The sequence below is a fragment of the Tamandua tetradactyla genome, chromosome 4, assembly GCF_023851605.1.
Source record: "Tamandua tetradactyla isolate mTamTet1 chromosome 4, mTamTet1.pri, whole genome shotgun sequence".
NCBI lineage: Eukaryota > Metazoa > Chordata > Mammalia > Pilosa > Myrmecophagidae > Tamandua > Tamandua tetradactyla.
Genome location: NC_135330.1, coordinates 105,780,573 through 105,801,567, shown reverse-complemented (window position 1 = coordinate 105,801,567; position 20,995 = coordinate 105,780,573). Strand labels below are relative to the sequence as shown.

Genomic DNA, 20,995 nt, shown 5'->3' with positions numbered 1-20,995 from the left:
CGTATGTATATACCACAGTTTGTTTAGCCACTCGTCTGTTGATGGACATTTTGGCTGTTTCCATCTCTTTGCAATTGTAAATAACGCTGCTATAAACATTGGTGTGCAAATGTCTGTTTGAGTTTTTGCCCTTAATTCCTTTGAGTAGATTCCCAGCAATGGTATTGCTGGGTCGTATGGCAATTCTATATTCAGCTTTTTGAGGAACCGCCAAACTGCATTCCACAGTGGTTGCACCATTTGACATTCCCACCAACAGGATAAGTGTGCCTCTTTCACCGCATCCTCTCCAGCACTTGTCATTTTCTGTTTTGTTGATAATGGCCATTCTGGTGGGTGTGAGATGATATCTCATTGTGGTTTTGATTTGCATTTCTCTAATGGCCAGGGACATTGAGCATCTCTTCATGTGCCTTTTGGCCATTTGTATTTCCTCCTCTGAGAGGTGTCTATTCAACTCTTTTTCCCATTTTGTAATTGGGTTGGCTATCTTTTTGTTGTTGAGTTGAACAATCTCATTATAAATTCTGGATACTAGACCTTTATCTGATATGTCGTTTCCAAATATTGATTCCCATTGTGTAGGCTGTCTTTCTACTTTCTTGATGAAGTTCTTTGATGCACAAAAGTGTTTAATTTTGAGGAGTTTCCATTTATTTATTTCCTTCTTCAGTGCTCTTGCTTTAGGTGTAAGGTCCATAAAACCGCCTCCAATTGTAAGATTCATAAGATATCTCCCTACATTTTCCTCTAACTGTTCTATGGTCTTAGACCTAATGTTTAGATCTTTGATCCATTTTGAGTTAGCTTTTGTATAGGGTGTGAGATATGGGTCTTCTTTCATTCTTTTGCATATGGATATCCAGTTCTCTAGGCACCATTTATTGAAGAGACTGTTCTGTCCCAGGTGAGTTGGCTTGACTGCCTTATCAAAGATCAAATGTCCATAGATGAGAGGGTCTATATCTGAGCACTCTATTCGATTCCATTGGTCGATATATCTATCTTTATGCCAATACCATGCTGTTTTGACCACTGTGGCTTCATAATATGCCTTAAAGTCAGGCAGTGCAAGACCTCCAGCTTCGTTTTTTTTCCTCAAGATGTTTTTAGCAATTCGGGGCATCCTGCCCTTCCAGATAAATTTGCTTATTGGTTTTTCTCTTTCTGAAAAATAAGTTGTTGGGATTTTGATTGGTATTGCATTGAATCTGTAAATCAATTTAGGTAGGATTGACATCTTAACTATATTTAGTCTTCCAATCCATGAACACGGTATGCCCTTCCATCTGTTTAGGTCTTCTGTGATTTCTTTTAGCAGTTTTTTGTAGTTTTCTTTATATAGGTTTTTTGTCTCTTTAGTTAAATTTATTCCTAGGTATTTTATTCTTTTAGTTGCAATTGTAAATGGGATTCGTTTCTTGATTTCCCCTCCGCTTGTTCATTGCTAGTGTATAGAAATGCTACAGATTTTTGAATGTTGATCTTGTAACCTGCTACTTTGCTGTACTCATTTATTAGCTCATTTATTAGCTCTAGTAGTTTTGTTGTGGATTTTTCCGGGTTTTCGACGTATAGTATCATATCGTCTGCAAACAGTGATAGTTTTACTTCTTCCTTTCCAATTTTGATGCCTTGTATTTCTTTTTCTTGTCTAATTGCTCTGGCTAGAACCTCCAACACAATGTTGAATAATAGTGGTGATAGTGGACATCCTTGTCTTGTTCCTGATCTTAGGGGGAAAGTTTTCAATTTTTCCCCATTAAGGATGATATTAGCTGTGGGTTTTTCATATATTCCCTCTGTCATTTTAAGGAAGTTCCCTTGTATTCCTATCCTTTGAAATGTTTTCAACAGGAAAGGATGTTGAATCTTGTCAGATGCCTTCTCTGCATCAATTGAGATGATCATGTGATTTTTCTGCTTTGATTTGTTGATATGGTGTATTACATTAATTGATTTTCTTATGTTGAACCATCCTTGCATACCTGGGATGAATCCTACTTGGTCATGATGAATAATTCTTTTAATGTGTTGTTGGATACGATTTGCTAGAATTTTATTGAGGATTTTTGCATCTGTATTCATTAGAGAGATCGGCCTGTAGTTTTCTTTTCTTGTAATATCTTTGCCTGGTTTTGGTATGAGGGTAATGTTGGCTTCATAGAATGAATTAGGTAGTTTTCCCTCCGCTTCGATTTTTTTTAAGAGTTTGAGGAGAGTTGGTACTAATTCTTTCTGGAATGTTTGATAGAATTCAGATGTGAAGCCGTCTGGTCCTGGACTTTTCTTTTTAGGAAGCTTTTGAATGACTGATTCAATTTCTTTACTTGTGATTGGTTTGTTGAGGTCATCTATGTCTTCTTGAGTCAAAGTTGGTTGTTCATGTCTTTCCAGGAACCCGTCCATTTTCTCTAAATTGTTGTATTTATTAGCGTAAAGTTGTTCATAGTATCCTGTTATTACCTCCTTTATTTCTGTGAGGTCAGTAGTTATGTCTCCTCTTCCATTTCTGATCTTATTTATTTGCATCCTCTCTCTTCTTCTTTTTGTCAATCTTGCTAAGGGCCCATCAATCTTATTGATTTTCTCATAGAACCAACTTCTGGCCTTATTGATTTTCTCTATTGTTTTCATGTTTTCAATTTCATTTATTTGTGCTCTAATCTTTGTTATTTCTTTCCTTTTGCTTGCTTTGGGGTTAGCTTGCTGTTCTTTCTCCAGTTCTTCCAAATGGATAGTTAATTCCTCAATTTTTGCCTTTTCTTCTTTTCTGATATAGGCATTTAGAGCAATAAATTTCCCTCTTAGCACTGCCTTTGCTGCATCCCATAAGTTTTGATATGTTGTGTTTTCATTTTCATTCGCCTCGAGGTATTTGCTAATTTCTCTAGCAATTTCTTCTTTGACCCACTCGTTGTTTAGGAGTGTGTTGTTGAGCCTCCACGTCTTTGTGAATTTTCTGGCACTCTGCCTATTATTGATTTCCAACATCATTCCTTTATGGTCCGAGAAAGTGTTGTGTATGATTTCAATCTTTTTAAATTTGTTAAGACTTGCTTTGTGACCCAGCATATGGTCTATCTTTGAGAATGATCCATGAGCACTTGAGAAAAAGGTGTATCCTGCTGTTGTGGGATGTGATGTCCTATAAATGTCTATTAAGTCTAGTTCATTTATAGTAATATTCAGATTCTCTATTTCTTTGTTGATCCTCTGTCTAGATGTTCTGTCCATTGATGAGAGTGGTGAGTTGAAGTCTCCAACTATTATGGTATATGAGTCTATTTCCCTATTAAGTGTTTGCAGTGTATTCCTCACGTATTTTGGGGCATTCTGGTTCGGTGCGTAAATATTTATGATTGTTATGTCTTCTTGTTTAATTGTGCCTTTTATTAGTATATTGTGTCCTTCTTTGTCTCTTTTAACTGTTTTACATTTGAAGTCTAATTTGTTGGATATTAGTATAGCCACTCCTGCTCTTTTCTGGTTGTTATTTGCATGAAATATCTTTTCCCAACCTTTCACTTTCAACCTATGTTTATCTTTGGGTCTAAGATGTGTTTCCTGTAGACAGCATATGGAAGGATCCTGTTTTTTAATCCATTCTGCCAATCTATGTCTTTTGATTGGGGAATTCAGTCCATCAACATTTAGTGTTATTACTGTTTGGATAATATTTTCCTCTAACATTTTGCCTTTTGTATCATATATATCATATCTGATTTTCCTTCTTTCTACACTCCTCTCCATACCTCTCTCTTCTGTCTTTTCATATCTGACTAGTGCTCCCTTTAGTATTTCTTGCAGAGCTGGACTTGGTCACAAATTCTCTCAGTGACTTTTTGTCTGAGAATGTTTTAATTTCTCCCTCATTTTTGAAGGATAATTTTGCTGGATATAGGAGTCTTGGCAGTTTTTCTCTTTTAGTATTTTAAATATATTATCCCACTGTCTTCTAGCTTCCATGGTTTCTGCTGAGAAATCTACACATAGTCTTATTGGGTTTCCCTTGTATGTGATGGATTGTTTTTCTCTTGCTGCTTTCAAGATCCTCTCTTTCTCTTTGACCTCTGACATTCTAACTAGTAAGTGTCTTGGAGAATGCCTATTTGGGTCTAATCTCTTTGGGGTGCGCTGCACTTCTTGGATCTGTAATTTTAGGTCTTTCATAAGAGTTGGGAAATTTTCAGTGATAATTTCTTCCATTAGTTTTTCTCCTCCTTTTCCCTTCTCTTCTCCTTCTGGGACACCCACAACACCTATATTTGTGCGGTTCATATTGTCCTTGAGTTCCCTGATACCCTGTTCAAATTTTTCCAGTCTTTTCCCGATAGTTTCTTTTTCTTTTTGGAATTCAGATGTTCCATCCTCCAAATCACTAATTCTATCTTCTGTCTCTTTAAATCTATCATTGTAGGTATCCATTATTTTTTTCTATGTTTGCTACTTTATCCTTCACTTCCATAAGTTCTGCGATTTGTTTTTTCAGTTTTTCTATTTTGTCTTTATGTTCAGCCCATGTCCTCTTCATGTCCTCCCTCAATTTATCGATTTCATTTTTGAAGAGTTTTTCCATTTCTGTTCGTATATTCAGCATTAGTTGTCTCAGCTCTTGTATCTCATTTGAGCTATTGGTTTGTTCCTTTGACTGGGCCATATTCTCAATCTTTTGAGCGTGGACAGTTATCTTCTGCTGCTGGCGTCTGGGCATTTATTCAGCTTTCTCTGGGTGTCGGACCCAGCAAGGTTGTAAGATTTTTCTGTGAAAGCTCTGGGATCTGTTTTTCTTATCTTGCCCAGTAGGTGGCGCACGTGGCGCACGTTTGTCTCAAGTATTTGGAATGGGTCTCCCCCAGACACCAATCTCCGCGGCCTGGGGATTTCGGATCCAATTCTCTCTGTTGGTTCAGGGGCGGCGCGTAGTGGGGACGTCAGCTGCTGTGGCTTGAGGGGACCCTGTGGCTGTTCGCGGGCTGCAGCGGGCCTGGGGGATTCCCCACCGGACCAGGAAGCCTCCCGCGTGGGGGGGGGCCACCACGGCTTGGATAGCCCTCCGATCTGAGACTCGTATCCGCGGACTCGAAGCCGAGACTCGAAGCCGCCCGCAAAAGAGGGGCGCCGGCCGTCACGGCTTGGGAAACTTGCCTCTCCGAGACTCTCAGCCGGCCCGGGAAGGAGGGAGGGAGTAGCTCGGACCGCCGCAGCTGCCGCTGATCGGGAAATCGTGCGCCGCCGGGGGTCTCACCGCAGCCGAGTCTCGCAGTCAGACTAGCCAGCCCAGACTTTGGATAGCCCTCTGTTCTGAGATTCGTAGCCGCGGACTCAAAGCCGAGACTCGAAGCCACCCACAAAAGAGGGGCGCCGCCTGCCTCGGCTTGGGAAACTTGCTTCTCCGATACTCTCAGCCGGCCCGGGAAGGAGGGAGGGAGTAGCTCGGACCGCCGCAGCTGCGGCTGCTCGGGAAATCGCGCGCTGCCGGGGGTCTCACCGCAGCCGAGTCTCGCAGTCAGACTAGCCAGCCCAGACTTTGGATAGCCCTCTGATCCGAGATTCGTAGCCGCGGACTCAAGGCCGAGACTCAAAGCCGCCCGCAAAAGTGTGGTGCCGGCCGCCTTGGCTAGGAAGCTTGCCTCTCCGAGCCTCTCAGCCAGCCCGGGAAGGAGGGAGGGATTAGCTCGGACTGCCGCAGCTGCGGCTGCTCAGGAAATCGCGCACCGCTCGGGGATCTCACCACAGCCGAGTTTCGCAGTCAGACTAGCCAGTCCAGATTGGGTTACGCTGTATGTCCATTTCCTGCTGTAGCCCCGGGAGCTGTTCTGTACTGTTTCTGTTCACCTATTAGTTGATTTGGAGTCGGAGGAACTAAGACGCATGTACCTTACTAAGCCGCCATCTTGGATCCCCTCTAAGTGCTTTTTGTAGCACAGCAGCTGTACCTATGGGAAGCCGTTAAGCTTTAAAAATATATATTTTAATATGTTTATTTTTGAGAGGTGGATTATAAGCTTAAAAATCAACAAATTGTATTACTCTATTATCAATGTACCACGTTTTTGCTTTTATTTTCATCTGTGTGTATCAAATTTTGCATTATCAATTTTCATGTGTTACATTGTCATATTTTAAGCCTTTTCTTACTCCAGTAATGAAAGGTGCTATTTTATTATTTAATACATTTTACTAGTTCCGTGGAACTTGCTCGAACTCGTATTGGAACGCCTTACTATCTGTCCCCAGAGATCTGTCAGAATAAACACTATAATAATAAAATGTGAGTTGCTGACGATTGGGTTGAAACTTGGGAAAATCTGGTGGATGATTCTGAATTAAGGTTCCAAAAACTGAAGTTCTAATCCCTGTTCTCTTTCTCATAGTACTTTTTGGTTTCACTTACTGTGACTTTGATTCTTTGAGAACTTCATCATTCCCATTCCATTTTAAACTTATTTAGAGGAAAACCATTTCTCTTCATTTAAACACACAGGTAATATAAATAAGGATAGTGTTGACGGTTGTGTCCTTATAATACACATCTCTGTATTTCATTTTTATATCCCTTCAGCACCGTTCAGACTATTGCAAGAAAATGTCGTACCTGGTTAGGGGGTCGGTAGCATGACCTGAGTACCGGTTAGGAGTTAGGAATTCTCCTAACTAGTTTTGGTTCTGTAAGTAACTTACCAAGTCATTCCACCTCTGAGGGCCTCAGTTTCCTCACTTGAAATGAGAGTGTTGACCTTGGCAGTCTTTAAGGTGCCTTCCAACTAATATATATATTTTTAATGTGTGTGATATTGGAGTATAGTTCTCAGAGGTAATAGTAACATACACAGGGCATAAAGATGAAGATGAGGTAGTTTTACTTCCATGTGAGGGGAAGGAGAAGTATTTGTTTTACGAAGCCAGATGCCAGTTGAACCAGCCAGCCTAGGAGAACTCATGGTTCCTTTGCAGTCAGCTGTCCATTTGTTTAGGACAACAGCCAAGGGATCTTTCACTGGTTTGGCTTTGAAAGAAATAAATGGAAGACAAAACCCAGGTGGTTGAGGTGTACAAAAAGAAGAATAAAACTTTCTCACATAATAAAAGGGTAGGCATGTGTTTTGGAGACATCCCCTTGCACCCATAAACGGTCTGGAGTCCATCTATGCAGTAATGCAGGTGGGAGGTGCGGGCAGGAAGGGCAGGGGATGCAGAGCCCAACTCCTACCCTGGGGCTGAGGGTTCCAGGCCAGCAGCATGGCTTGGTTTCCTGGCACTGCTTTTTAAGGATTTGAGTCATGACAATAATATCAGCCATAGTTCTCTAGAGAAACAGAACTAACAGGAGATATCTATAAATACGAGATTTATAATGGTGCTCCACGCAACCATGGGAGTGCAAGAGTCCAAAGTCTGTAGAGCAGTCTGTGAAGCTGGCAGCTCTGATGAAGGGTCTGGACAAACTTCACAGGAAAGGCTTGTTTGCTGAAGAAGCAGTGAAAGAGTCTCTCTTCTTCCTTAAACGCCTTCAACTGATTGGGTTATCCCATTGGTGGGAGTCATGCTTTAGTTGATCACGGATGTAATCAGCCACAGATGCAATGAACTGACTGATGATTTAATACACCAGCCTTCCAGTTTATCAACCAGCCATGAAATATCCCTGCAGCCATGGTCAGGCCAGTGCTTGCTTGACCAGACAACTGGGCTTCATCACTTGGCCAAGTTGACATCAGAACCTACCCATCACAACAGTATTTAAATATGGGAAGATTTTAAGAACCTACAGATGTGGTGCTTCTGAGAATGGGAAGACCTTGGCACCCAGCTGGGTGCCCTCCATCCTGGTTAGTCCAGGAGGCCGTGTTTGGTTCATCACAGGGCTCATTACTCATGGGGAGGTATAAGGTAACCAGAGGTGTGGACCCAGCCCAGGCAGCAGCCACCACTGGCCTGACCCCTGTAGGCAGTGGATTCGCCACCCTGGTAAAGAGTGGGTTCTAGGAACCGAGGAGGACTGTGGGGCCCAGGGAGAAATTCCACTTGGTGGGAAACGGTCAGTGAATTTCCAGCAACTAGGATGTGTGATATTCAAATGGAAGTTTTTTCCTACTTGTTCTGTAATCCCCCTCCGTTGTCCCCCAACCTTTGGCATGTCAGTCCCTCCCCGGTCACACACACACACCCCCGCCCCGCCGTCTTGCCCTTGCCTTTCTCTCTCTCCCTCCTTGAGAAGTATTGATAACCAGTGGAGCCTCCTACCTCACTTAGCTGAGTGCATACTTTGGCTCTTTGGCTTCTCGTAATATTTTCTTTGGTGTCTCAGATTTAATTACGCTTTTTTGTTCTATAAAATAACTCCTTATTAAACTAAGTGAATATAAATATTTCCTAAAAACTAAGTCCGTAAAGAGCAAGGCTTGAGTCATATATTGTAAGTACACTTTTCTAATGTACCAAACACCACATTCTTCACTTAGTTTTACTTTGTTTCTGCCAAGAGCCATGGGTAACATATACCTTTCTAGATCAACCAAATTTTACATTTTCAATCCAAACAAATCCAAGTTTGAGTCCTGCCTCCCTCCAAATTGCTGAGAATTCCACCTATACACACATCTGTGAGCACATTAAGTTGAAGTAAATATTGAACCATCAGATTATAGCAAAGTTTGTATGCCTTTTCTCTGCTAGGATTCTGGCAAACTACAAAGAGTTTTAATTTTACCTTTTATCTGGGTAAGAGCAAACATTGACAGTATATCTAAAAGCATTTGTAAAACCTGATCAACCTAAATAAAATCATAAAACTACTCTGTGTGGATAAAAATTTTTATTGAGAATCATGGATATTTTCTTGGCATTTAAACTCTTCTCTTCCCCAGGGATATTTGGTCTCTTGGCTGTGTCTTATATGAGCTTTGTACACTCAAGCCTCCTGTAAGTGTATTGATTATCGGTTATTCTTGAATTACTGGAACCATATCAGTGAAATTACCTTCTGTGAGAAAAGGATTAGGTTAGTTTGATGAGATTATTAAGAACTGTATGGACAAGCTATTAAAAAGAATGAAGATCTTATAAAGCAAATGAATCCAAGGTGAATAGATTCCATTAAATTCCATTAATATTTCTATTAAAAATAAAGTGCATGTGAGTATATAAATACACACATAATCCATATACACACACACACATGCACATGCAGTGTGTGTGTGTGTATATGTGTGTTCGGTGTTGAAGATAACCAGGAAATATAACCAGTGCTTTTACCTCTAGACATTAGAGTCCTGTGGAAACAGGAGAGGGACATACACTTTACTTTGTATTCTTTTGTAATATTGGACTTTAAAAAAAGGATATTGCTTTATATGAAATAAGGTTTGAATACTTTTATATGTGTGCATTTTAATGTAATAAAATGTGTTAGAATGTGCATGGTTTAGAAGTATAAGAACAAAGTTGAGCAACATGAACAAAAATAGGACGCAAACAGTGAATATGTACGATACAACACATGCTATGTACTTTATGAGCATTAGCTCATAAATACTTTCAATAACCCTATGGAGGAACTGAGGCACTGAGAAGTTAATTATCTGTGGATGGACGATTGGGTTCTTTTCTTTTTTAAAAAATTAAGAATAATGCTGTTATAAACATTTGTTACAAAGTTTTATGCCAATGTATGTTTTCAGTTCTCTTGGGTCTATACCTAGGAATGGAATCTCTAGGTCACATGGTAACTCTATGTTTCACTTTCGATGAACTTTCAAACTATTTTTCAAACAGCTACACCATTTTGCAGTTCCATCCACAATGTGTGAGGGTTACAATTTCTCAAATCCTCGCTAGCATTGTCCTTTTTATTATACCATCCTAGTGGTTGTGAAGTGATATATGTGGTTTTGGTTTGCATTTCCCTATTGACTAGTGATATTGGTCATCTTTTCATGTGCTTATTGAACATTTGTATATCTTTGGAGAAATATCTACTGATATCCTTCATCCATTTTTTAAATTGGGGTATATGTCTTTTTACTGTTGAGTTGTAAGAATTCTTTATATTTCTTCCTACAAGTCAGTTGTCAAATATATGACTTCCAAATAATTCTCTCATTCCTCCCAGTGTCTTTTCACCTTCTTGGTAAGTGTCCTTTGAAGTAAAAGGGTTTTGAATTTGATTTAGTCCAACTTACCTATTTTTCTTCTTGTTGCTTGTGCTTTTGGTGTCATATCTAAAAAAACATTACTCAGTTCAAGATCATGAGTTTTCTATGAGTTTTATACTTTTAGCTCTTACATTTATGTCGGTGGTTCATTTTGAGGTTTTTTTTTTTTTGAGTGGTGTCAGGTAGGGACCCAATTTTATTCTTTTGCATGCAGGCATCCATTCTGCTGATACCATTTGTTGAAAAGACTATTCTTTCCCCATTGAATTGTCTTGGCACCCTTGTCAAAAAAATCAACTGACCAGTAAGATAAGGGTTTATTTCTAGAATTTATTTATATTCTAAATTCTATTCTATTAAGCCACATGTCTCTTCTTCTGCTAGTAGCGTACAGTTTTTATTATGTAGCTTTGTAGTAAATTTTTAAATCAGGAAATGTGAGTCCTCAAATTTCGTTGTTGTTCTTCAAGATTGTTTTGGCTATTTTGGGTCCCTAGCATTTCCATATTAATCTTAGGATCATGTTGTTAATTTCTGAAAAAATGGCAGCTGGTATTTTGAAAGGGATGGCATTGAATCTATTGATCAATTGTGGAGTATTTCTAACTTAATATTGGATTTTCCAATCCCTCAACATGGGATTTCATTCCATTTATTTATGTCCTTTCTTTCTTTCCATAATATTTTGTAGTTTTCAGTGTACAAACCTTGCGTTACTCTTTTAAAATTTACTCATGTATTTTATTCTTTAATGCTATGGTAAATGGAATTATATCTGATTTCAGTACAAATTTTTCATTGTAAGTATTCAGAAATACAATTGATTTTTGACTATTGATCTTACATCCTGAAAGTAATAAACACTTGTTTATTAACTCTAATAGTTGTTTGTGGATTCTTTAGGATTTTTTGATATACAAGATCATGTCATCTGTGAGTAGAGATAGTTTTACTTCTTTCTTTCCAATTTGGATGTCTTTTGTTTTTTTTTCTTGTCTAATTGCCCTGGCTGGAACCTCTACTTAAATGATGAATAGACATAGAAATAAGCTTTCAGTCTCCTATCCTTAAGTATTATGTTGTCTGTGGGTGTTTCATAGATGCACTTTATCAAGTGGAGGAAGTTCCCTTCTTTTCCTAGTTTGCTGAGTGTTTTTATCATGAAAAGGTGTGGATTTTTGTCAAATTCTCTTTCTGTATCAATTGAGATGATCATATAGTTTTTGTCCTTTATTCAATTAATATAGTGTCTTTTTCCCTATGTATAGGCCATATTTTCTTGTTACTTTGTATGTCTAACAGTTTTTTCTCAAAGACTGAACCTTTAAAATAATATAATGTGGCAACTCTGGAAATCAGATCCCTACCCACCCCAAGATTTCTGGTTGTTGCTATTGTTGTTGCTATTTTCCTATTTCATGACTTTCCTGAACTAAGTGTGAAAGTCCATATTCTTTCTTGTGTGGCCAGAAAATCTGTTCTTGGTCACTTTAGAGGTCAGCTAATGATTAGTGAGAGATTTTCTTAAATGACTAGAACCAAAAAATCTCTCAGCCTTTGTTCAGAATCTCTATATGTTGGGGAACACTTTCCACACTCAGGCAGGCAGTTTACAACTCCACTTTAGCCTTCATTTCTTGCTTGCATAGAGCTTCAAGATCATCCGGAGGTGAAAGCCTAAAGTTCTTTTATGTTTTTCTGAGCATGCACTCAGGCCTGCACATGCATGTGGCCTTCTGGAGTCTCAGGAATATACATATAGTGGAGACATACAGTATTTCTAACCATCACAACAAAACTACATAGTAGGGCAGGGCACCTCTTCTAATGGACATTTAACAGAAATAGTTCTTAATAAGATGAAAAAATTTACAATATTCTTGAATTATCTATTGTTTTGGATCATCCACCATATAACCATTACTATTCCCTTTGACCTATCCATTCCAAATCTGTAAATTTACCCTAAGAAGATGGTTGGAAAAGGTGAGTGCACAAAGATATTCACAGAAATATAATCAGAAGAACTGAAACAGTATAACCATCCATCAATAGCATGTTTTAGCATGCTGTGGTAGATACATATGATGGGCTAAGAATTATGCTGTTATAAACATTTGTTACAAAGTTTTGTGCCAATGTATGTTTTCAGTTCTCTTGTGTCTATACCTAGGAATGGAATCTCTAGGTCACATGGTAACTTCCAACTTCCACTCTAACTGATCAGTGCCCATATTCTACTAGTTGTTGAGTATTTTGTGTAGTAATTACCCTTGGCTCAAGTCGAGTACAGCAAACTGCTCTAGAACACAGACCCTGGGACTTTATCACCCAGCTTCAAATTTGGGTACCATTTACGAGCTGTGTGACATTGGACAAGTTATTTGTTCTCTCCATGTCTTAATTTTTCCCATGTATAAAAATGGAGATAATAACAGTTTCTATCTTACAGATTGTTGGTGAATTAAATGAAATAAGGCACATCTTTAGTGTAGAATCTGGCATACAATAAGCACTCAATAATTACATTGCAATAGTTATCTCTTTTGTCAGGGATACCCAAAGCCGCACCCAGGTTTGATGACCTGCCAGGAGGACCCTCAGGATTCAACATATAGTCATATTCAGGGCTATGATTTATTTATAATTTACATAAATTTATTTAGGTAAATATGTAAATTTATTACATAAATTTATTTATGATTTACAGCAAATGGTTACAAGCTAAATCAGCAAAGGGGAAATGGTTCCTGGGCTGACGTCCATAGAAAACCAGGTGCAAGCTTCCACAAGTCTTCTCCCAGCGATGTCACATGGGACACACACTCCTCCAGCAACAAGCTGTGACAACACGTGTGAAATTTTGTCTACAGGGAAGCTTATTAGAGACTCGGTGCCCAGGGATTTTATTGGGTGCTGGTCATATACTCATACTCTGTCTAGCATGTACTAGAATTCCAGCCCTACAGAAGGAAGGGAGGTGTTCAGTATAAATCATACTGCTTGCACAGATAGTTTAGGTAAAGTGAGACACTCTTGCCATTTAATGATGAGAATGATGCAAACCCTCTGAAACCTGAGTTCCCAGGTTCCAGCCACGGACCAACTTTGCAAGCAGGCCTTTGTAAGAAAGCAGTCTTAGTCCTGCTGTGTTAACTTTTTCTGCACAGCTATCACATCACCATCCATTATCAATGTTATTATTATTATAATTGTTGGCAAAAACCACACTACTATTGTTTGCCCAAGACTGTACTTTTACCATCACACATTAATATATATAAATAACTGAGGATTTCATACGATGGAAGAGTATCTGATTTATGAAGAGTTTTTGAGAACATGAGGAAATGCTTATGTTAATGAAAAAATGAGATGTAAAGCTTCATATACGTTATGACCTAATTCAGTGAAATAAAATTATTTTTACAAAGACTGAAAGGAAACATACCTGCAATTTTTAACTTTCTATACCTTCCAGCATTTAAATAATGAGTAAATATTAGTTTGAGAAGAAAAGGTAAAAGTAAAAAAAGAAAAACTAGTTTTAAATAACAGAGCATCTCATTGAGTAACTGCCTGTAATATCTACACATGAAATATAGGTTGATGAAAATGATTTAGGGTAATTATACTCCTTATCATTTCAGCTTGAGGGAAACAACTTACTTTAGCTGGTTCTAAAGATGTGTCAAGCACATTTTGCCCCAATTTCTCCAAGGCTTTCCTGTGACCTACAGTCCTTGATATCTCAACTCTTTCAAGTATCTCCTCGAGATCGACCGTCCGTTAATTCCGTTTTGAAAAGACCCTTTTTAGAGACTCTTATTGCCAAATACCTGACTCCGGAGGTGAGTTTTGAGGTGACTGTCTTTAGATTTTGGCAGAGATTTTGGTCAACACGTCCTTGATGGTGAGTTTGGTTTCAGGTCCTACGGGCAGAGTTCAGTCCTGTGCTCACACGGAGGGCAAGACCTCCAGCTTCCCAGCCGGCAGGGAAGGAGAGAAGGTGGTGTAAACCCGTTTACACCACGTTTCCCACGGCATGTACCACGTGGCTGACAGCATTGGTGGGGAACTTCTATCAACTGTACTGAACATGTGTATTCTAAGCAGGAGAAAATTGTGAGTCTGAGAAGTTGTGATTCCAGCTCACGCGTGGCCTGGAGGATTTGTATCGGATTTGTATCTTCTTTTCTCATCAGTCAGGAAAATTGCATGAAGCAGTGGACTTACGAATGAGGAGATGCTTGAAGAGGGAGAATACAAATTGGGTTTCATGTAGGGAAGGGATGGAGTGTGGGAGACAGTTCACCGGTAGACATGGGATGATGAGATGGACCTTATGTTGTGAAATAGAGGATGGACTCGTGATTAAGAGATCTCTTGCAGAGGCATTTTGTTAACCCCTTGGAGCTGAGGACAGGGTGTCACACCTGATCAGTCACAATGTAAAAGCTCTGTTATCACGCAGCCCTCAAAGAAAGCAGGTGATAGCTTTGAGATAATGACAAATAGAGAAAACAATTTTAATCGTCATGTCCAGAATCAGCTGATGAATTCTGTAACTGGGGTAGGGGCAGGAGAGAAGTGTAAGAAGAAATTTTTCCTAGGTCAGGTAATAAATGATTAAGATAGCTATTGGAAGGAAGAGAAATACAATAATTCAGTAGACTGAGCAGTAACCAAATGTCTAGACTTAGAGGATCATGAGGAATAGAAATTCTTTACCAAAAAAAATAATAAGGAAGTATTATGCATTATAATAGAGAAACTAAAATTGAGGAGAGTTATAGAGGGAAAATGAATGAATCTCTTTGCCATGCTTAATTTGATTTGGCGCTGTTATATATCAAATTCTAAAGATTGAGAATCTTTACAAAGGGGTAGAGAGTATGGGAGAAAGTGCATTTCCACCTTTCTAATATAGGAAAGATAGGAAAACAAGAAAATTTTGATAGAGACAAACATTATGAGACCAATTTATTAAAAAACAACAGTGTAAATGGTGTAACCTGTGAACCCATGCTTTAATGCCTGCATTTAATTACTTGTGCCATTCATTATTCTCTGAAAACCCTTTCTGTAAATGTTAAGATTAATTTCTAAGATTTTTTGGGAAAAGGTAGCATGTGTATTACTAGAAATATTTAAATGAACCCTGGAAAAAGGGTTTTTCTCCATTTGAAAAACATGCATTGTAATTTCTTATCAGCATTTCTGTGCTTGAGTATAAATGTCTTGGGCTAAAGTAGGTTTACTAAGCTGTGTAATGTAGCTTATGTTTTCACTCTTACAACCCATATTATTAAAGGTGTGGACATTTTTTTTTAGCGGTGCTTATTTTATTTTTAAAAATCCATTTTGAATAGAGACTTATTTCCTTTTATTCAGCTCCCCCAATGCCAAATCAATTACCTTCTATTTACACGCAAAAATCTTTCACCAAGTCTAATTAAATCTCAAGAATTGTCTGCCTCCTTTTCTAAATGTGTTCATTTCAAATAGTCTGGTGAGATTGAATTCGCGTTTGTTAAGGATAAATAAAAATACCAGAGTCAAGTTTTAAAAAAAATTTTCCCAATAATTTATTATTCGTCCTTTCTTCCGTTCAGTTTTTAATTCATTATTTCATACCTGAGTAATACTCCAGAGATTCAAAAACTGGTGTGAATTTCTTAACTACACTTTGTAATTTTATAGAGGAGGGGAGATGTCTTAGAGGAAGCTAAGTAGACTATAATTAAAGGAAAGTTTATTTCCTATCTGCACAGTAATTGAAATGTAATTACTATTTAAAGAAATAATTCTAATACAAAAGATTTATATTCAGATTCTCTCAAGCTTGTTCTAATGAGTTGAATGACTCAATTTCGTATACCATGTTTCTTATGCTGCTGTTGACCTGAATAACAAGAATCATTGTAAACATTATTCTTGTGTAAACGCAAGATCATTATTTCTGTTGTGGCTGTGGATATAGCTACAGAAATAAATATAGAGACGTGGCAAAAATAAACAATTCCAAAATAACAATCCCCAACATCAACCTAAACTAGTATTTTCTTTCACCACTATAAAGGTGTGGACATTTAAAAAAATTGACGTTGTTTAATTTTTGTTAAATAAGATCCTAAATTACAGAAAGCGAGATTCCCAGGGAAGTGTGCGCCAAGGTCAAGGTTATCAGTGCCAATTAAAAGGAAGGATGTATTACACAGAAATGAAAGGAGACCACCAGCTGCAGACCAGAATCCTGCCTCTGTAGGTCATACTATACCCTGCCTCTGTAAGTCATACTATACCCTGCCTCTGTAGGTCATACTATACCCTGCCTCTATAGGTCATACTATACCCTGCCTCTGTAAGTCATACTATACCCTGCCTCTATAGGTCATACTATACCCTGCCTCTATAGGTCATACTATACCCTGCCTCTGTAAGTCATACTATACCCTGCCTCTTTAAGTCATACTATACCCTGCCTCTGTAGGTCATACTATACCCTGCCTCTATAGGTCATACTATACCCTGCCTCTATAGGTCATACTATACCCTGCCTCTGTAAGTCATACTATACCCTGCCTCTGTAGGTCATACTATACCCTGCCTCTATAGGTCATACTATACCCTGCCTCTGTAGGTCATACTATACCCTGCCTCTGTAAGTCATACTATACCCTGCCTCTATAGGTCATACTATACCCTGCCTCTGTAAGTCATACTATACCCTGCCTCTGTAAGTCATACTATACCCTGCCTCTGTAAGTCATACTATACCCTGCCTCTGTAGGTCATACTATACCCTGCCTCTATAGGTCATACTATACCCTGCCCTGGTTCTTTAGCAGATGGGATATTGTTGCAAACTTATTGGCACGTGCTCATGACTTACAAGCTCATTAATGTGGAGTCCAGTGGTTTTGCCTTTGGAATAAAATCATTCTATACAGAGCATTAAAGTGTTTATTGGGCAACTTCTAGTTATTATAGTTTGAAAAACAACTCTGAATTTCCTTAAAAGTGTTCTATACATTTATTTTAATTTTCTTTGTATAAACAGAAATTCTTCTAGAGTCTCTAAATCTAGAGTTTCATTAACTCCCCATTCCCTTTGCCCCTACCCTCATGGCCTGTGTCTGATTTCTGTCTCAGTGACCTTACATATTCTCCAATATTTTCTCATAGTTGTCATGGGGCTTACATTTTGCAACTTAAATCTATCACAATTTTGTTTGCTTAGATACCAACTTAACTTCAAAAGTATATACAACTAGCTCCTATACGCTTCTGTCTTCCACCTTTATGTAGTTTTTGTCACAAATTACGTGTTTCTACATAATGAGTTCCAAACCACCAATTTCTTATTACATTTTATGCATTTGCCTTTTAGATCCTGTAGGAAGCAAAAGGTGGAGTTACAAGCCAAAAATATAATGGGGCTGGCATGTATATTTGCCCATGTTGTTACCCTTTTAGGAGATCCGCATTTCTTCATGTGGCTTTGATCTATTGTCCATCGTCCTTTCCTTTCAACGTGCAGAACTCTCTCTAGCATCTCTTGAAGTTCCAGTCTAGTGGTGATGAACTCCTTTAGCTTTTTTTTTTTTGAAATCCGGAAATGTCTTCATCTCTCCCTCATTTTGGAAAGACGGTTTTGCTGTATATAGAATTCTTGGTTGGCAGTTTTTTGCTTTCAGCCCTTTAAATATGTCATCTCACTGCCTACTTGTGTCCCTGGTTTCTGATGAGAAATTGGAACTTAATCTTATTTAGGCTCCTTACTTGTGACATGTTGCTCCTCTCTTATGGCTTTCAGGATTGTCTCCTGATCTTTGGCACTCACCAGTTCAATTATAATACATTGTGGGGTGGATCTGTTTGGGTTTATCCTGTTTGGAATTCATAGAGCACCTTGGATGTGTATATTCATGTCTTTTATTAGATTTGTTTACTGAAACAAATTAAATAAAGCTTTCAGCCTTATTTCTTTTAATCTTCTCTGCCTTTTTCTTTCTTCTCCTTCTGGGACTCTTACAATGTATGTACTCATATGCTTGATGGTGTCCCGCATGTCCCCCAGACTCTGTTCACTTTTCTTCATTCTTCCTTCTGCTTCTCAGATGATTAATCCAACTGTCTTATCTTCAGGCTCACTGATTGTTTCTTTTACATGCTCCAATCTGCCGTTGAATCCCTGTAGTGAATTTTTTATTACTCTTACTGTGGTTTTCAGCTCTACTTCATTCCTTTTTATAATTTCCATCCATCTCTTTGTGTCCATTTGTTGTTTTCTTGATTTCCTTTAGTTTTATTTTTTTCGTCTGTGTTTTTGTTCAGCTCTTTGACCATATTTAGGAGCATTTTTTATAAAGTCTTTGTCTGATGTGCCCCAGGTCTGGTCTTCCCCATTGATGGCTTCTCGTACTTCAGTTTTCTCTTTTGCCTGGGTCACTTCCTGTTTTTTCTGTTTTGTGATCTTTTGTGTGAAACCTGGATATTTTTGATATTTTAATGTGTTATTGATAGACTTTAGACTCTGTGGCATCTGTTCCTTAAGCTTGTATCCAGTTGGTGTCATGAAAGAACCTTCCTTGATTTCCAGGAGCTAACTAAACCCCCTCTCCCCGCCAAAAAGGAAAAAAGACCTTTCCCAGTCTTTGCAGATTAGCATGTGTGAGTTCTCTTTTTCAAGGCTTATCCATACAAGGAATTTAGAGAATAGCAGCTCCTGGCCAAAATGTAGGGGCCTCTTTAATCCTTTCAGTACATGTGATTTGTCTTGGGCATGTCCATTTGGCTCTGGGAATTCCCCTGTTTACATGAATACCATTGGCCCCCTTAACCTAGGAGGAAATTTCTTCACAGTCCTAGGTGCTGCACTTTATGTCTTATACCCAGCAACCCTTGCCCCAGGCAGCCACTTGACTGCTTTCCAAAGCGTTCTGTATAAGAGCTCAGTGGGCCACTTTCTACCGCAGGATCAATCCTGGGGCAGCGAGTCCCTCAGGTCGCCATCGGACTGTTTGGGCCTGGCATGTCTGCTCCTGTTATGTACACAGGGCTTTCCACCCCCTGAGCTGGGACCAAGAAGCTGCACCAGGAGTGAGGGCTCCCTCTTTGCCAAGCCAGTGAGGGACAGGGGATGTGTCAGGGCAGCCCACGATCCTACCACTTTTAGGTCGTAACCCATGATCCTACCACTTTTAGGTATCTTTTTTTCTTGATTTGGAGTGTTCCCTGTTATTGCAGTCTTTTAACTCTTTTCTGGAACTATGAGGAAGATGTTTCTGACAGTTATTGCTGGTTGTTCAAAACTTCTGTGTGTGGGGGGAATGGGAACCCGAAATGTCTCACTGCCATCTTGATTGAGGCTTCTTTTTCTTTTTAATTATCATCTGTTAAGTAGTCAGAGTTGTCAGGTTTCAGGTTAAATTGACTCTACTTTGCACGAGTTCTTGATTGGTTTTCATATCTTAATTTGTTCTGATTTTTGTTTTCTAGCTCAGTGGCCTCTACTCAACTCTACCACTAAGATTTTGTACCTGGTTGTCCTCTCATTCTCCTTTGGTTGGGAACAGTGGTGAGATGCAGTTACTGTACCTTGGGATGGTAATATGCCTGTCATGGATGTTAAAGGACCTTCTTTGTGATTTCTTGGAAAGAATGACTCTCAGTGATTCAACATCTTTTCTTCAAGTCATGATGCTATCCTGTGCTTAATCTATTTATCCAGGACTCAAAGTTGCAAATCCACAAATTTGTGATTTGCACTATGGCATTTATTTTCTAAGTGTGATAAAGTATAAATAACTTTATGAAAGGTAGAATACAATAATTCTGAATTTAATTTTGGATCTTGGGGTAGCTAGGCATACTCACTAGCCATGGAGAATGAGTGATTCATAACTATACTTCAGAAAACCTACAAATTACTGTGCTGCAGTACTGAGACCTCTGAGGTCTTTTTTTGTTTTTAGGGTTTGGGAACTCTATGATTATTTTACTCTGACAACAGGTCTAGAGCAAAATTACAAAAATATATATACCTTCAATGCTTTGTCTTAGCTATGGACGCTTTCAAATGTTCAATTATTATAAATTTGTGTTATGTACTTTTAAAATCTTCCAATCCCTCAGATAAAAATGGTAGAAAGGCCCAAACTTGCTGCATTGTGTGGACATTATGATTATTACTATGCTGGACTCGACTTATTGAGGAAAAGAGCCCATGAATCACGTTATCACCATGCTCCTCAGAAAGAATGCAGAGTTAAGGAGAATTGTAATCAGGAAGAAAACCACAGACCACTGCCCCAGTGGTAATGCCATAGTCTGACTTACAGTTTGGTACTCTGAATATATGTCAATATTCTTTATTCTGAGACCCTTCCAAATTTGCCTAAAACAAATGATCCAGTAAGAGCATACAAATTCTTTAAATACTTAATTCACCATCCCTTTGACCCTGCTTCATCTCAAGTCTGATGTAGCTTTTCTTCTTAGTCACGTAGTCATTTAGCCGTGGGCACAGATTTATAATCTTGAATTTTCAATGTTTTTTCTTCCTTCTAGTAAGCACAAACAGGAAAATCTCATTTATTCAACTTCTTGTCCTAAGAAAGTAGTTAATCTTGAGTTTATCTTTCTTGGAAGAAAATACACCAGTATTTTTTATGCAAGGCCTATGGAGAGAGGTAGTGATTTTTACCGGTTCAGTGAGAAGCTGTCTCTGCTCAGTTGGATGGGAGCTGGGGAAGAGACATACTCTGAAGGGGCTCAACTGTGGGCACAGATGAGCTGCTATAGTTGGTGTTTAATGTTACATTATCTTGAAG

The 20,995-nt window shown here is 38.7% G+C and overlaps 1 protein-coding gene across 1 annotated transcript in view; it reads left to right on the top strand.

Annotated features, from left to right (window-relative positions):
• The window catches only part of NEK5 (NIMA related kinase 5), a 256,530-nt gene that overhangs the window by 20,670 nt on the left and 214,865 nt on the right, over positions 1-20,995 (top strand). The window contains 6 exon segments of the mRNA XM_077158150.1: positions 6,188-6,274; positions 8,871-8,925; positions 13,808-14,008; positions 14,087-14,172; positions 16,292-16,421; positions 20,298-20,479. Coding sequence (XP_077014265.1) covers positions 6,188-6,274; positions 8,871-8,925; positions 13,808-14,008; positions 14,087-14,172; positions 16,292-16,421; positions 20,298-20,479 — 741 coding nt within the window.